This window comes from Miniopterus natalensis, chromosome 1 (genome assembly GCF_054644295.1).
Source record: "Miniopterus natalensis isolate mMinNat1 chromosome 1, mMinNat1.hap1, whole genome shotgun sequence".
Classification (NCBI taxonomy): domain Eukaryota; kingdom Metazoa; phylum Chordata; class Mammalia; order Chiroptera; family Miniopteridae; genus Miniopterus; species Miniopterus natalensis.
In genome coordinates this window covers 38588225-38605741 of record NC_142081.1, presented here as the reverse complement: position 1 = coordinate 38605741, position 17517 = coordinate 38588225, and the positions used below count along the sequence as shown (strand labels likewise).

Here is a 17517-nt window from a genome sequence, read left to right as displayed (position 1 = left end):
TTAATCAAATGGATTTATATAATATTTGTATAGTAGTTCACAAAGCACTTTTACATACATTATTATTTCACCGGAGCCTCATAGCTATCATAGGAAAAATGTGTGAATTATATATCCATTTTACAGATGAGAAACTAAAACTCAGAGAGGTAAAGGGATTTAGGAGCTGGGGCTTCAGAGGGCATGATGCTTGTAGGACAGGTCAGGGACTGAGTGGCTTCAGCATCACCTGGCAACTTGTTAGAAATGCACATTCTCAGGCCCCACCCCACAACAATCTGTGTGTGTTTTTGTTGTTGTTAATCCTCACCTGAGGATATTTTTTCCATTACTTTTCAGAAAGAGTAGAAGGCAGGGAGGGAGGGGGAGAGAGAGAGAGAACACATCAATGGGAGAGACACATGGACTGGTAGCCTCCCACACGCATCCTGACCTGGGTCGGGGAGCGAACCCGCAACCCAGATACGTGCTCTTGACTGAGAATTGAACCCATGACTCTTTGGTGCAAGGTCTGATGCTCTAGCCACTGGGCCACATTGGGCAGGGCCTGACCTGTCTTTTAACAAGCTCCCCAGGTGATCCTGGTACACAATCAAGTCTGAGGAACACCCGAGGAGAGCAGTGTCTCAACTTTAACACATCTGCTCTATTGGGGATCTCGTTAAACTGGATTCTGCTTCTGTCTCAGGTGAGGCCCAGGAGTCTGCATTCCTAACCAGCTTCCAGATAAAGCCAGTGCTGTGGGTCCACAGACAGTACACTAGGAAGCTTGGTAGAAATGCGGATTCCTCAGCCCAGCCCCAGGGTGTGATCCTGCAGGCCAGAAAAGGGGCCCAGGAACCTGGATTTCCACAAATACCCCAGGAGACTCTGAGGCAGGATACCTTTCCCAGGGTTCCAGCTTGAACACATCTATCCCAGTCTCATTTTCCAGTTTTCCTCTTCTGCTCCCCCTTTCCACTGGCCCTGAACCACCCATCTGATCTTCTGCCAAGCTGTGGGTTAAGGGGTGTGAGTAGGAGGCCATCCCTGAGCCAGCAGAGCCCTCGGTTCCTCAAAATAGGTCGGGAGTCTGGAAAGACCAGGCTTAGTGCCTGCAAATAGAAACCATCTGTTGGGCCTGTGCTTTGAGCTCCACTACCCTTCTCACGATGGGCAGAGGAATATAGAACTCAGAACCCTGGTAGAGGGGGGGTGCTTCCCTGGGTGGGGCCTGCTGGACCCAGATACCCCAATAGGTCTGTCTGCTGAGAGAAGTAGTGGCACCATGTCCTACCCCTCCACCTCTCAAACCCACCCCCACTTCCAACACAGGCTTACAGTGTATATTAGTCATCAGGTGACCTTCCTGTGTGATCTTGGACCAGTCACTTCCTTCTTCTGTGAAATGAGAGGCTGGATTTTAGTGGACCCAGGGTCCTTTTCTGCCCCGGCAGGCTATGCTCCATGAAAGCCTTTTTGTGTCAGGACCACATGTAGGAAAAGTTGGGCCCACAGGGAGGCAGACGTTTCCTTCCCCGGCTTTCTGCCCAGGTTGGATCTGACAAGTTGGGAACGCATCCTGCAGATCCGTAAGGAGGTGGACAAGGTTTGTGATCTGGGAGCACCAAGGGGGCTTTTGGAGGCTTTGAGGGGAAGTAACAGTCACTCTTTCTTACTCCTGTCCTCTTATTCCTTCACTCATTCATGCATTTAATAAATATTTATCAATACTGTATTAAGCCTAATGAGAAGCCCTGGGAAAATGAGGAGAGACGCAGTCTCTGCCCTCATGCCCATCCATTGTGGTCCACAGTAAGCACGTGAAGCAGAGATCCTGCTGTCAGATCTGAGTTGAGATCCCACTTCTTCCACTTAAGTGACTTTGGACAAGCCCAGCTGCATCTGTAAATGGTGATAATAGTTGCATCTATTCCTTGGGATTATTATAAGGATCACAGGATACAATGAATGTAAAATGCTTGGCTCATAGTAAGCACGTAATAAATGTTGGCTATTGCTGTCAGTGTGGTGAGCAAGGAAAAGGGTCAGGTGAGATGAGGAGACAGGTGAGGTGGAGCCAGGATTCAAATGTAGGCCACTTGGCTACAGAGCCCTCCCTCCTCACCACCGCTGTACTGCTGAGCTGTGAGCTCGGCCTGGGGGAGCCTGGGGGACCCGGGTAGTGAGTCAGCCCCCTGCTGCTGTCAGCTGTGCTGTAGGGGTCAAAGAATTCTAAGGCAGGCCCTCAAGGAATTCCTGGGTCTCTGGAGACCCAAACCCAGTGGATTCAGCAATCAGAGAGCATCTAAGAAAGAAGATGTGTGGTCCAGCTTCTCCATGCTGGAAATTTCTTGAATGGCTACAACTTCTCAGAAGTCCTGGAAACCAATGAGAACTCAGTGTCCTGGGCTAGACCATGATATGGCAGAGCTAGATGGTGGCCTTCTGGCCCAAGCACCTCCTGTGGGGGGAGAAGGAGGGACCTGCCTGAGGGCCCGTGGTGAGTCAGTGGCTGCACTGGCCAGGACACAGATATCTGGCATCTTAGCTCACACCAGAGGCTCTCAGATAGGGTGCCACAGTGCAGTCCCAGGCCCATGGCTTGAAGGAACGCCCAGCTTCCTTCTTGACTTGAACTCACACAGCTCTGTCTTTGTCCATTTTACATTTTGGAGTTCCGAATAATACTTTATTAGGGGCAAGAGTTCTCCTGCTAAAAGGAAAAGATCCTAGTCCTTCATTTAATGAGGAGGAACCTGAAAGATAGAACCTGAAAGGTGGTTACTGCCGAGCCTAATGAGCTTCTCAGGGCCTGGGCTGATTCACTTCTGCTCCCTCACTTGGGAACGTGCACTGTGTTCCTCCCGTGTGCCCAGACCGGGGCTTGGGGAAGCCGAGCGGGCTCAGAGCTGGAGGAGGGCCAGGTGGTCAGCTACCGCTCACGGGCCCAGAAAGTCACGGGCGAAATGCAGCAGAGGCCCTGATACTAATATCTGTGCCCTGTGCCCTGTGTTCTCATTCCTCATCCTCATAAGGATTCTAGGATCTAAGTGTGGATGATTTCTGCATTTCATGGAAGAGGACAGTGAGCCAGAGAAGGAAAGCGACTTATCCCAGGCCACACAGTTAGTGTGGCCCTAACCCTAACAAGACTGAAAATGCCAGCCTTTCTCTGGCCGCATGTGAACAGTGAATGGCTCTTGCAGAGGGAAGTCTCCTGGGCTCCCCCAGCCAATGGCTCTCTGAGGATGTAGCCACGAGCTCCCCTCTTACCTGAGCCAGAGAAAAGAAGATGCCCTTGTGTATTTTTGTGTTCCAGTTAAGTGACTGGATTTGAGTCGTCATCATCTAGAAATTGCACCCGCTGGCCACAATAAATCATTTTCCGCATCGGAGGAAAGGATAGAATTTGCTTCCATGTGGAGTGTACATAGTGATTATCTCAGAGGAGAAAAAAGCCAGCCTCTATTTCTTAAGAGGCTATAAGGGCCATTCAGCTGCAAAATGAATACTTTTTCCTTCCGGGCCCTCCCCCCCCCCTTGGAGGGAGACTAGGATGGCCCTGGCCCAGGGAGAGGCCTCCAGGGAGTGGGTCCAGCTGCTGCACACATCTGGAGGCCAGAGCCTCTCCCTCCTTTCCTCTGACCACTGGCTTAGCCCAGCCCCTTCCTCCCCCTGGCAGAGCCTGGCCTCCCCAAGTAAACACTCAGTTGAGGTCAGGGCCTTTCCCTACAGGAGAAAGGGAGAGGGTGGAACTAGTGTGTGGAAAGCACCCACCTTGTGCCAGATACCTTCTCAGGCACTTGCATTCAGCCACTTCATTGCATCCAGTGAGCTCAGTGACATTATTCCCATTTTACAGATAAACTGATACTCAGAGAGGTTGAGTAGTCTAAAGTCACACAGCTAACAAATGACAGCGGCAAGGTAGAAGCCTTTGAAGTCTTTCTGACTTTCAAAACCCCGGCTGCTGTACAGTTTTTTACACTTTTGTGTGTTGTGTATTATATGGAGCAATGTGTGTGGGGGTGGGGCAGATATGAGTTTGGGTGGACAGGCTGAAGGAGGGGAGCAATGGACTAAGAGTCAGAAGTTCTTGGCTGAAGTCTTGACTCTGCAACTTTCATAGCTTGTGTCTTTGGGCTAGTCTCATAAACCCTCTGAGCCTCAAATTAGTAACATATATACTGTGTGTTTTCAGTGGGATTATAGCATCTGCCCAGCTCTGCCCACTGGTCATCTGGGGGAGGTGAGAATGAGGTGGCGCCTAGAGAGGGTCATGGCAGTGGCCGAGGGTGGTTTGGGGGGCAGTTCTACAGGCACTTGTCTCCTTGCTGATGCTATGCTGTCAGCAGCAAGGGACTCACTAAGTCCAGAAGCTGTGGTGTCCTGCTAACAAGTTGTTCGGAGGAATTGGGTCTGCATAACCAGAAGGACAAACACTGCAGAGAAAAGGCTTGGACCCAGAAGTGATCATGCGGTAAAAACCAGACCCTTGTCCTGTGGGCAGGAGTGGAGCGTCATCCTGAAAATGAAGCTCATAACCGCAGCAAGCTGAAGTCCCAGCCCTGGGTGAGGTCCTCAGGGAGGCTGCACCCACAGCATCTAAGGAACAGGGCACTTGTGCCTGACCTTGGCTCTTGGTCTCCCACCATACTGAGAGATTATTAACCAGAGTCACTGGAGGCTCCTGCCAGACAGGAATCCTGGACCAGGGGTGGGGTGGGGTGGGGTGGGGTTGTACAGGGGCCAGGAGGAGTCAGATGATCAGATAACTTACTATCTAGTAGCAGGAGAGGGAAAGCATGTGTATCTACAGCTTAAAAGAAGTGGTGGATCATTCATCACCTCTGTGGGCTGCCCTAGGAGGAGATAGCAATTGCCATGACAGCCGTTGTCATTCAGGGTCACATCAAACTAGCCGGGGAGGCATTGCGATCCCTGTTTTACAGAAGAGGCTGGTCCCTGGCCAGGGTGGCAGAACCAGGGTTCCTCTGGGCACTCTGACCCCTGTGCTCCTCTGTCTCAACACAGTGTTTTTCATAAAGTAGAGGAGTGCTATTATCTCCGGGCTGGAAGACCATCCAGTTCCATCCATTGTTCCACATTACTCTTAACAAGAGGTCATCCACCTGAATCGTGACCCCTCTCCGGGGATGGGAAGCTCATTATCTATCAAGACAGCTTCCTTTTCCATCTCAGGCAGCTCTAGCCACTAAGAAAGCCCTTCCTTCCGGGAAGCTCAAATGTGTCTCAGTTTTGTCCTGAAAGGTTCAGAGAGTGTGTTCTTCTCTCACTCGAACTAGCTGGGGAAATCCACCAGGATTTGGGCTGGGTTTGGGGGCTAGGGGCAAAGGGCAAAGGGCCAGATTTTCAGGTCACCTCTTGGCCGCCCCACCAATTTCCCTCTGAGGTCTGGCAGCTGCTCTAGTCCCAGCTTCTGTGTGGCCTCATCCCTCTGGCAGAGTAGGGAAGAGTCTTCTCTGATCCCTGCCTGCACACCCATGCACCTAATCTCAGAATGAAGTCAGCCCCTTAGTAACCGCTTGTGGAGAAGTCTAGCCTCCCTGCAGGTGCCCCACTTCAGCCACTTGTGTGCCGGGGGCTGACTTGGACTCCCAGGTCCTCCAGCCTTCTGCCCACCATCCTTCAACACAACCCTTGGCACTGTCCAGCCAACCCCCTCTCTGCTGCCAGTCCTGCAAGGTGGGTGCTCACACATTTCCTCTGCCCTCACCTCCCAGCCTCACCCCAGCAAAGCCAGTTAATAACAGGGGTGTCTTCAACCTGCACTGAATCAAGGCTTTCCACCCAGCTCTGGAAGCTTCTAGTGAATACAAGATTGATTTTGAAGATGTCACAAAGCAACATGAGACAGATCGCTGGAACATTTTATAAGATAACTGACTTGGTGTCTTTAAGAAGTCAGTGTCACTTAAAAATATATATTTTTAAAACATGATGGGAGTGCTGTAGATTTAAAGGAGGTAAAAAGAGAGATCACAACCACATTAAACACATGGGAGCAACGTGGCTCCCCAGCCGGGTTTCAAAATATGGAATAGCTGTAAAAGGCATTCTGGAGAATTCTGAGTATGGGCTGGGTATTAGGTGGTATCAGGGAATTGTTAATTTTCTTAGATGTGATAATCATGATGTGCCAATTAGGAAACTGTCCTCCTCGGTAGGAGATGCATGCTGTGCAATAGTGGGGCAGGAGGCATGACCTTTGCAACTTCCTTTCAGATGATTCCAGGAAAGAAAAAGAAAGAAGTACACACACACACACACACACACACTCACTCACTCATACACACACTCACATGCCATACATGCACACTCACACACATACACACACATACACTCACATATACACACACTCATACACACACACACATTCACACATACACTCACACACATACACACACAGAGAAGTATGGCAAAACAATAATTCACCCAGATGGTGGGTGATGATTACACCATTCTCTTGACTACTTTTGTACATTGAAATATTTCATTTAAAAAGTTGAAAAAACAGTATGGACTGCGGAGCTAGAAAGAACAGGTTCAGCCCTGGCCGATTTTGCTCAGTAGTTAGAGCGTCGGCCCATGGACTGAAGGGTCCCAGGTTTGATTCCGCCAAGGGCTCCGTCTCCGGCCCCAGTCGGCATGTGTGAGGCAATCAATCCATGTGTCTCTCTCACATCGATGTTTCTCTCTCTCCCCTGCCCCCCCCACTCTCTCTGAAAAGCAATGGAAAAAATATCCTGGGGTGGAGATTAAAAAAAAGAAAGAAAGAGCAGGTTCAAATCAACCCTGCGCTTGCTGTCTGAACTTTGGCTGTGTCTGTTTCCCACCCTACACAAGCACCTGTAGCTTCCTGACGGCGGGTTATGAGACTAAGCAATGTGTGCGCAGTGCCTGGTGCTCTCAGTGCAGGTGGATGGACTCCTCCTCCATGAAGCCTGCCCTGATCCCTCCCGCCTTCCCTGACCTCTCATTGCTGTAGCACTTACAAGTCTACAGTCTGTTTGCCACCAGATGTCTGTTGAATTTGCATTGGTTTTATCTCTTCCACCGGCTTGTAATGTATTTATAAGCAGAGTCTGTGTCTGGTGCTTTCCGGGCACCTCTCAATAGAAAGGGCCCGTGGGGGCAGCAGTGATAGTTTATCCTGAATGCGGCCTTGCACCTACGTTATCTCATTTTGATGCTTCAAATAACCGCACAAAGTTAGAAATTATGGACCTCATTTTAGAAATGGAGCGCCTGATACTTGGAGAAGCAAAATGTCTTTCCCTAGGAGTGGAATGGGAGATAGAAACACAGGACTGCAGAGTCCCTCAACCTTTGTGGCTGAGCTCCCAGCTTTATTTAAATCAAATGCAAAGTTTTTATTTCAGGCAGATTCCCAGAGTTGGTTTCCTGGTTCTGTGGCTGTGTCTCCTTTTGTTTTCCTCCCCTTGGAAACTTCGCGTGAAGAAATGAGCTTGCCCCTTTCTGTCCTGAGATGGGGTGGGAGACGCAGGGCACATCAAGAGATTTGACAGGAGCGGGAGGTGATGGATAATGGTGAAGTCAGGCCAGAGCGTGTTCATTTCACAGAGCATTTATTGAGCTCCTGCTGCATGTCCAGCCCTGGCTGGGTGCTTGCTTGTGGCTCATCGCTCCTGGATGTGTGTCTGCCAGGGCTGCACCTGTGATGGCGCCCATTTGTAGTGTCACCCATAAGGGATGCCATCCTACAGTGAAGCTGGACTCCATTGCAGGCTGCTCATCCAGTCTTCACCCAACCACTTGTGCACATCGCGTGACAGGCATGCAATAGGAACCAGGGGGTGGGTGGGTTGGTTGGTTGGTTGGATGACTGGTTAGAGCCTGTGTGGACGGTGGGCAGGGAGGGGTGAGGAAGTGCACCGCTCCACTCTCTAGAACAGGGACTCTTAAACTTGAGTCTCACTGCAGGGAAAGGGAGCTGATTAAAATGGTTATTTCTGCGCTCCATCCTCCAAATATTGAGTTCAGAAGGTCTGGACTGGGACCCAGGAATCAGCATTTCTAATAAATGGTGTTGGAAGGAAGCTCAGAAACTCCCCCCCACCAGATGATTTTGATACAAGTGATCTGGGGGCCACACATCAACAAGCCTTTCTCCAAAGGGTAGCCTGGCGTAGGAAAAAGCCTTAGCTTTCCAGCCAGGAGAGCTGTGTTCATGGTCCCACACTTTAGCCGTGTAACCTTGGACAGGTCACTCCACTTCTCTGTACCTGCTGGTCACAATGTTGACGACATGGGACTAAACGATTTCTGAGGGTGAGCTTACGGGTTCGAAGCCCGAGAGAATCAGAAGAGGGATGATAATGGGTGGTTGTTTCCTCCCTGCAGATAGAGAGGACGCCTTCCTCCCCTTGCCGCGAGCAGTGTTCTCTTCTGTGAACACCCAGCTTTGTCCGTCTGCGCCTCCTGTACTGCACTGAGCAGTTTCTGGCTCGCAGGAGGCAGCCCACACGGGTTGTTGGGTCGTCTGCTCTATCACATGGCACATCCCTTGGAAGTGAAAGGACCCCTCATCCTTTCTGGAAGGTGGGATGGGCGTGTGTACCAAAAGCAGAAAACATATGAATACCCTCATGCCAGTCTTTGCTCCTGTAGGACTTTGTTAAGAGTAAGTCCTCTAGCACAGGGTTGGGCACACAATTCTGGGAGGTCCCTGACCCTTTCCTGTGTCCTGAGGGCAGCACCAGGGCTGGCCCACCTCCTGCATCCCTGGAGAGCAGCCTCCCTCCACCGGTGTCCAGTGGAGGGCCATCAGGGAGCAGTGCCCAGCCTGACCCTTGTCTCTCCTGGCCCCTCACAGATGTCCTGGCGTCCGCAATACCGAAGCTCCAAGTTCCGGAACGTGTATGGGAAGGTGGCCAACCGGGAGCACTGCTTCGATGGGATCCCCATCACCAAGAATGTGCACGACAACCACTTTTGTGCCGTCAACGCCCGCTTCCTGGCCATTGTCACTGAGAGCGCAGGAGGAGGGTCCTTCCTAGTCATCCCCCTGGAGCAGGTAGGTGCCTGGCACCTCCCTAGCCCCTGCTGCAGCCCCAGGGCAGAGAGAAGCCCTCCTTGGTCATTACTGGGCGGTTGCCCCTATTTCTCTCTGCACGCACCGCCACCTTACTTCCTTGTCATGTGTCCAGTGTCTGTGCCTTCCCAAGGTTTTCCTGAGATTCACTAGAACAAGCGCGGGCTGGGTCCAGGAGACCGAGATCTGTTCCCAGAACGTCCCCAAAGGTGTGCGCTTGGACAAGTCACTTTCCTCGGGGTGCCTGGGGCTCTCATTAACCTGAGAGATTGGCCCATTTGATCTATAAGACCAGGTTCAGCTCTACCATTCTGTGTTCTGGATGTTCTTTTGGTTTGGAGCTGGAAGGGAGGAAGACCCAACCATAGGCACATTGGGCATCTACAAAAATGGCACACTTATTTTAAAAAAAAACATTGCGAGCTCTCCACTGAGAAAATGGCAATCATTTACCTTCCCCCTCATCCCTCACCTTCTATCTACAGGTTTCCCCCTCTGCGGCTGCCTTAGTAAATATAGCAAATTAAATTTGCAAAGCGTAGATCATGAAATTTTGAAGCTCTGCCATTCAGGCAGAGTCCCCAGAGGCCCGTGGGAGGTCACGCGCCTCAGGAAAAGTGCTCGCTGTCAGTCCTGCTTGTTTATGGCTGAGCTCTCCCTTCCCGGCCTGACTCATCTCCACTCCCACCCTCTGCCAAGCTGCTCAGGGGAGGAGAAGGTACAGGAGGAGGAAGCCTTGGTTCTTGAAATCCGCCGTCAGCTGGTGGTAGGGGATGGCTTTTTCCAGCCTCTCCTACCCACGGTGGGAGAGCACAGATCTGGGAAAGACTTGGGCCGGATCCTCCCCTCCTCCAAAGGGGCAGCTGTGGTGATCCCGAGGACACGGCCCCAGGCACAGAGAGGTCTGAGAAGCAGTGGACTTGGCAGTAGGAGGTCTGGGTTCTAGCTGGGCTCTGTACTTGCCAGCCGTATGACTGACCTCGGGCATGTCACTTGCCCTTTTTGCACTTTATTTTTCTGTAATGGTATAGTCTGGATCCTAAATTCTCTTCCACCTATATCTGAGATGTTGGCATTGAGTGGGCTAATGGACATGAAAACTTGTGGATCACATGACATGTTTAATATGTTTTGCTGCTTTCTTGGGAGAATCATCAGCTCTGCTCCTCAATTTGCAGATGTCCTCAGTGGCTCTAACACATTCGAAAGGATTCAGAAATGTAGCTTCCCTCCCCTCCAAAACCAGATGGGCTCAGATATCTGTCTCCCTCGAGAACTAGCTCAGCTCCAGCCGGCAGGCCCCCAGTTACGTTCCTACTGGGGCTCAAGCCCATTGCTGGCCCCCTGCCATACTCCACGTGATGGCTTGCAAAGGTCAACAGTCAGTGCCTCACATCATAGCAAAGTTATTTCCAGATGGATTAAACATTCAAAGAAAAAGAAAAGCTGCAAGTATATTGGAGGAAAATGGAGAACATTTTTTAAATCATGCAATGAGGAAAGGCTTTCTAAGGCAAGACAAGAATCCCTAAGCCATAAAGGAAATGATTAATAGATTAGATTAATTTTTTAAAAGGTAAAGTTTCTGTACTACAATGAGATATGTAAGCAAAATTAGAGGCAAACCACGCAATTGAGTACAATAGTTAAAACGTACTCAACAGACAAAAGATTCATGTCCAGAATATATAAGGGTTCCAGAGAAATCAATAAGAACCTAATAGAAATGGGCTGAGGGTATGAGTAAGCAATTCTCAGAAGACAAAATATATCTTTTAACCTACTAAATAGGAAAAGATTGAAAAGAGTAGTCATCTTTGGTATTGGCAAAGTTGTGAGAGAGCGGGCACTCAAATACACTCTTAGTGTCTTACATGGTGAGAGGTCAGTGGAGGTAGATTGGTGATATATATTGACACTTAAAGGTGCCTATCGCTGGCCCAGCAGTTCCACTTCTAGGAATCCATTCTACAGAAATATACTCCAGTAATGTTTGTAGCATTTTTTAGTACTTGATTTTATTTTACAAACATCAACTTTTTGTTATTTCCAACAAAAATAAAATTCTCAATTTGCATAAAAGTTTCTAAACTCTTCCTCTCGATTTCTGTAATGGTACCAGAGTTTCATACTGTGAGCAGCACCGGTCTAGCATATGATCAGGTTTTGTAAACACTTCATGGACAGTGGAAAAGAAAGTATTTTTTACAGAGTATTTCTCTCTCTATAGAAATACACAAGGTTTCTCTCTCTATAGAAATGCACACATACATACATAGTCAATGTACACATAGCTTTCAATTTGATTTGTTCACATTCTCTGATACGCTTTGTCTAATTTGATTAATAATGGACTGAGAGAGGTGGCTCATACTGCCAGTTGGGTTCTGTTGTTTTCTCTCATTTCATGAAGTTTCACTCGATTTTTGTAACACTTTTATAACAGTGAAAATTGGAAACAACCTGGAGGTCCATCAGTAAGGAACTGGGTGGACAAATTAGGGGCAGCCACACAGAGGGATGCCATGCAGTCATCGACACTAGTGATGTAGGGCAGACGTTCTCAAGTGTTCAGCCTCGGAATCACCTGACTCTCTTAAAAATTATTGCAGACCCCAAGGAGCTCTTGCTTAAGTGGGCATTATATCTATCAGTATTTAGCACATTTAAAATAAAAACAAAGGAATTTCAAAAATATACATGTTAATTTACTTAAAATAACAATAAAACCATTGCATGTTCTCCAAAAAACATATCTTTATGAAAAACACACACACTATATTTTCCAAAACAAAACAAAAAATTAATGAGAAGAGGGGCATTGTTTTACATGTTTGCAAATCTCTTTAAGTTAGTCTGTTTAATGGACAAGCAGGATTCGTGTATCTGTTCTGCATTCAGCCTGCTGTGACATCACACATCATGTACCCTCTGGAAAACCCCTCTGTGCACTCCTGAGAGAAGAGAGTGAAAAGGCAAATAATGTCTTCGTGTTACCATGAAAATAGTTTTTGTTGTTGTTATCCTTACCCGAGGATATTTTTCCATTGCTTTTCAGAGAGAGTAGAAGGGAGAGAGAGAGAGAAACATTGATGTGACAGAGACACATCAGTTGGTTGCCTTCCGCAAGCACCCCAACCAGGGCCAGGGATCGAGCCTGTAACCGAGGTACATGCCCTTGGCGGGAATCAAACCTGGGACCCTTCAGTCCGCAGGCAGACACTCTAACCGCTGGGTCAAACCGGCTAGGGCTGGAAATAGTTTTAACCCAACAAACTCCCTGAAGAAGTCCTGGGATCCCAGGGGTCCCAAACCACACTTTGAGAACCACTGGTGTAGGAGAATATTTAATGAGAGAAAACTATCTATGACATACTGTTAAGTGAAAAAATGGTAAAATATTTAAAATATCCCACTTAAAAATATGGAGTATCCGAAAAAATTTATACACACTTTAACAGTTGATAGCTCAATTTTGAAAATGAAATTTATTTTAATAAACACTGCCTTTATAATTATTCAAAGTGTGTGTATACATTTTTGGGGGGATACCCTATATCCATGTATCCATCCGCCTGCCTGGAAAAGACTTAAAGAATATACACCTAATATTAAAAGTGTTATCTTCGTGTACTGGGAGCATGGGTGCTCTTTCATTGTCTTTGTTTTCCATAGCAATATTTCTAAAATTTTGTTTTAGATGAACGCTTAATGTTTTGTATTTTGGAGGGGGGAGACCTAATAAAAGCAGTTTGCTGATGTGAAGAGGGAGCCCCTGAGGTTTCAGAGGCAGCACAGCCCAAAGCTGGCTCCGCTCCGGACTCCTTTATGTGTGTTGCAAATGTTTTCTCTCAGAGTAACACATGCTTATGAGTTTGCTGGAGAAGATGCAAACTTAACCCATAGTGAAGGCATGGGGTGGGGGTAGGGGTGAGGGTGGTGGATGGCTGGGAGGATGAGGCAGCTCCTAGATCTAAATGGTCCATTTAGTTTGAACCAGGACCCTGGATTCTGTGGAGCAGGGTCCTGCCCCCAAAGAGGGTCTGCTTGGAAATCAGACCCCATTCCCCTGCTGCCCGGGTGAAGGCTGTACGTATCCTGCCCCTGTGGTTAGAGCGGGGCCTGCAGGCAAGGGCCTGGCTGGACGGTGCGCGGGAGGCAGGGCTAATAAACAGCAATAACAATAATGCTGAATTCAGAAACCCCTCATTCACTCAGCAGAGATGAGCTGTTTCGTGCTGGTTGATTTTCTAGGAAGAAGGTTGTATTATTTTAGCTCCAGGTTTTTTCCCTCAGTTTGATAGAAATCTCTAAAAACAGCAGTTTCCTGTGTTATTCAATACAAATACAGAAAAGGTTGGAGCCATTTCTCGATGAATCCTAATCATTGCTTGGAGTGTTAATTAGGAACTGTGAACTCATGTGGCACACTTTTGTCCCTCCACTGCTTTGTCCCGATAATGGCTCCAGACTGTTGTCCTGAGCAACCAAAAGGCCACAGAACATAGTCTGTTGTTGATCTTTTCTGAATTGTTTTCTGTCTACTGTCAGTGTCCTTCTCATTCCTTTCTTGCTTCTTTAGAGGTTTGGCCCAGATGAGGCCAGTATGAGCCCAGAACCCCCAAATTCTTGGGCCTTCAGAGAGAGGCTCCTACCCCTCCAAGAAGCGTCTCTCCCTTTGTTCCATTTCCCTCAAAGCCAACTGGCCTGAGAGTTCAATATTTGTGAGTCAAAACTGTTCTCCAGGGTATGAAGCCATGTCCACAGCAACCCCAAACAACAATGATGATGCATTGCCTTGTACAGCACTCTGGTCCAACAAACTCTGGCTTAACCAAAGCTCTCGGGTGCTGGGTAGAACCGTCCCCATTTTACAGTTCAGGGAAACTGAGGCTGCAGAGACAGGCATACAGTTGGCCAGTGCAGGAGCTGGGCCTGAAATCAGCTCTCTTATTTCTGAATCCCCGACTCTTTCCACGGCCCAGGACGCTGGAGAATGGGTAAGTTCTGGCTGGCAGATCCCTAAGGAGTGGAATTGTCTTCCCCGGGCTCTTGTTCAGGCTGCTGTTGTGAAGGCCAGAGCCCGTTTTGTCCCTAGTTAACATTCAGCTGCCAGCGTTCTCCTCTCTGGAGTGGAATGTTAAGCTGCAGATGGGGGAGCAATCAGCACCCTGATTGCCTGGCACAGCTGGAGGGGCCTTATGAATATTCCAGAGACCAGGCACTGTGCCCAGGCCTGATTAACCACTTGGGCCTCCCTGGGTGCACCGCCCCTTTCCTGCCACTCCACAGGGCTGCCCCAACCAGACCCAAGAAGCCCAAAGCTGGAAGCACAGTCTTGCATGCCTGAGCTTTAGCCAGCTACATGGTACCCCAACTGGCACCTGGTAGAAAAGAAAGAAGCCTGGCTTGGATATCAGGAGTCTGGGTTCTCTTCAGCAGCTCTCAGCCCTAGCTGCACTATAGAATCACCTAGGGAGCTTTTGAGGGTCTAACACATCTGCTGTTTTTGAACCTCACCTCAAGTCCCATGATGAAAGTACAGTTAGTCTCCCCATTTTACAGATGAATAAACAGAGATTTGGAGAAGTCAAGTGACTCCTGTACAGCACACTAATGGCAGAATTTCAACCCAGGGCTCTCCCAGCCACATACCTGCCCACCTTATACAGAGTTAGGGAAAGGCATGTCTGTAGATGTGCCTTGTGTTATTCTTACTGTCATTTGCATGTCTCCAAGGATTTCCTTGAACATTAATTCAACCAGTACTAAATGAGCTCCTCTGATGTGCCGACACCACATGGGTCCCTCTCTTCTGGAAGCCAGGCATTTCCCAGACTCTATGGGGAAGCTTCCTCTCTGAAGGACTGAAGCAGCAATTTCAGTTGGCAAGGAGAGGTGGAGAGAAGTGTCCTGGGGCAGGGGACCAGACAAGATAGCACCATCCTTTAGTCCTGGGGCATGGACTGGGCACTCAGCCCATGCCAGGCACTGAGGACCCAGTAACATCAGGCCTGGTCTTAGAGGCACAGGGGCATCCCATTGGCAAGCCAGGCAGGTGGGAATTCTCTGAGAGGGTCCCGTCCATGTTTTGCTCAAGAAGCCAACTCCACGGTGTGGTGTGTGGAGGGAGCTATTGAACTTGTCCGTCTTAACTGCTCCTGCCAGCAGTTCAAATGATGGGGCATAATTGCATTTGCCAGAAACTAGAGTCCCTGCTTAATTTATGCTCAGATTTAGCTGCATATAATGAAAATAACCCAATCCTGGGATTGGGATGCTGGGCTTGGTCTCCAGGTGAGGGTCACTCCTACCCCCTTGTGTAAGCCCTGTGGCCTCCCCCTACCCCATGCCTGCTCAGTCTCAAACTGGTGGCAAAACATTTCCTCCTCGGTCTTAGGGCTGGGGTGCTGCATTTTCTTCCCCCAACCCAATCATAGGTATGGCCCCGTCTTGCTTATTCTGTGCCTGGTGTTCATGGGTGGGAGGCCTAACCAGGGCTGAACAGTTGCTCCCGGTCTCCACAGCTCTGTGGGGGTGGGTGGTGGAGGTGTCTGGGGCAGGAGTGGTAGCAAAAATCCATAGGCATCTCCATGGGAAGAGCATAGCCCTGGAGCAGAAGAGTAGCGCAGGACAGGAGCTAAGAAATAAGGCTCTAGAAGCAGACAGACCTTGCTTGAATCTCTGCCTTGCCATATAGTTTCTGTGTGACCTTAGGTAAGTCACTTAACCATTCTGTGCCCTAGTTTTCCCTTTTGCAAAATGATGGGGTTGGACCATATGAGCTCTAGAGTTCAATTTAGCACTCACATTCTGTTCCCTTCTAACACCGTTTCAGTCAAATATGCCTTCACCAGTGTGCGGGTAGCTACTGTGCAGAATACAAGAATGGCTTCTTCTCATCCCTCAAGACCCAATTCAAATGGGGTCAGCTCCATGGAGCTTTCCCCATCCCATACCTAGCCAGAAGCATCTATCCTTGTTAAAGTACTTTTTATATGATTCCTTATGATCTTATGTGGTTAATCCATCCATCCACCCACCCATCCACCCACCCTCTCCCATCCATCCATCCATCCATCCATCCATCCATCCATCCATCCATCCATCCACACATTCATATCCACCCTCTCATCCATTCATTTATCCATCCATCCATCCACCCACCCTCCCATCCATTCATCCATCCATTTATTCAACTACCCATTCCCCCATCTATCCAACAAATGTATATTGAGCACCTGCTATGTTCTAATCACAGTTCCAGGATCCGAGATGCAGCAGTAAACAAGACCAAGTCTCTGTGGGCATGGAGCTTGTAGTCCAGTTAGCCACCTTGATTGGACTGAGAGCCCCAGAAAGTGGGGAACATGTCTGAATTTTACAGGGCCTGCACACAGTAGGTGCTCAGCAAGGAAACCTTGTGCTGAGGTGAGGCCAGGTCCTAGAGGCATTGTGCCCCATCTCCCCAGCTGGGGTTTTCCCTTCATGGGTCCTGGGATCCCCTCCCCACCAGGCCTCAAGGACAATGTGGTTCCTTTCAGGGGCTTCCCAGACTGCAAGGGTGCTCCATGCTCCCCTTCAAGCCCTTGGAACAGTATTGCCCTCACCCAGCTGCTCTCACTCTGGAACTGACCCCAATAGTTGGCAAACCAGTTAGCTCCATGACTCACAGTATGTTTGAGGCCTAATATTTAAAAAAGGGTGGGGGGAAAGTGCCCAGCTCAGTGCTTAAAACTGTAATAAAATCAGAACTTTTTGCTCATCCAAAGCCTATACTTCTATTCCAGATTTCCAGGTTTCTCTCTCTCCCCATCGCTCCCCACAATCAGCGTGGAGCTCCTCAGTCCTCCTCTGCCCCATACAATGGCCCCAAATCGTCATCATTGCTCCCCCTGCGGATATGTCTCCCCCTCTCCTGGGGGAATTCAGAGAGTCTTTTCCAAATTCATTTTTCTGATCTTTCCTCAATGGCTCTTTGTTCTTTGAGCTGCCTTCTGCTTGCTATGATTTGCATCTCAAAGGCTGTGACAGCCCAATGTACAGTAAGTGACTTTGGGAAAGGGGGAGAAGGCGCTCGCTGGAGGAGAGCGAAGTCCCACCTTACTCCGTTTGTCTGAGCCCTCGATTGACAGTCTTGCTTTGTGTTTTCCCTTTTTTGGAAGAATGACTGCTTATTTTTGAGAGAAGTGAAGGCAAGGCCTTCAGCAGCAGTGGAAATGTGGCTTCCTTCCTTACTTCATGGTTATGGGACAGGCGTTATCTGGATTTGAGGTACAGGGAGGGAACCAGGGATGCAGCCTGGCTGGTGGGCATGCTGGGAGGTCAGAGAATCCTTCCCTCTGCCTCGGGCCAGGGCCTCCACTAGCTGCTCCTTCGCTGCACTCCCCTGATTCCTAGCAGAGCCAGGGAGGCTGAAAATAATCGGGCTGGTTCACTAGGACTCTGTGAACTTAGAC

At 49.0% G+C, this 17517-nt stretch overlaps 1 protein-coding gene across 1 annotated transcript in view; it reads left to right on the top strand.

The window, feature by feature from the left end:
• The window catches only part of CORO2B (coronin 2B), a 116157-nt gene that overhangs the window by 54202 nt on the left and 44438 nt on the right, over positions 1-17517 (top strand). Inside the window, exon 2 of the mRNA XM_087820659.1 lies at positions 8840-9040. Within this exon, the coding sequence (XP_087676785.1) occupies positions 8840-9040 (201 nt within the window). The remainder of the gene's footprint in view (positions 1-8839; positions 9041-17517) is intronic.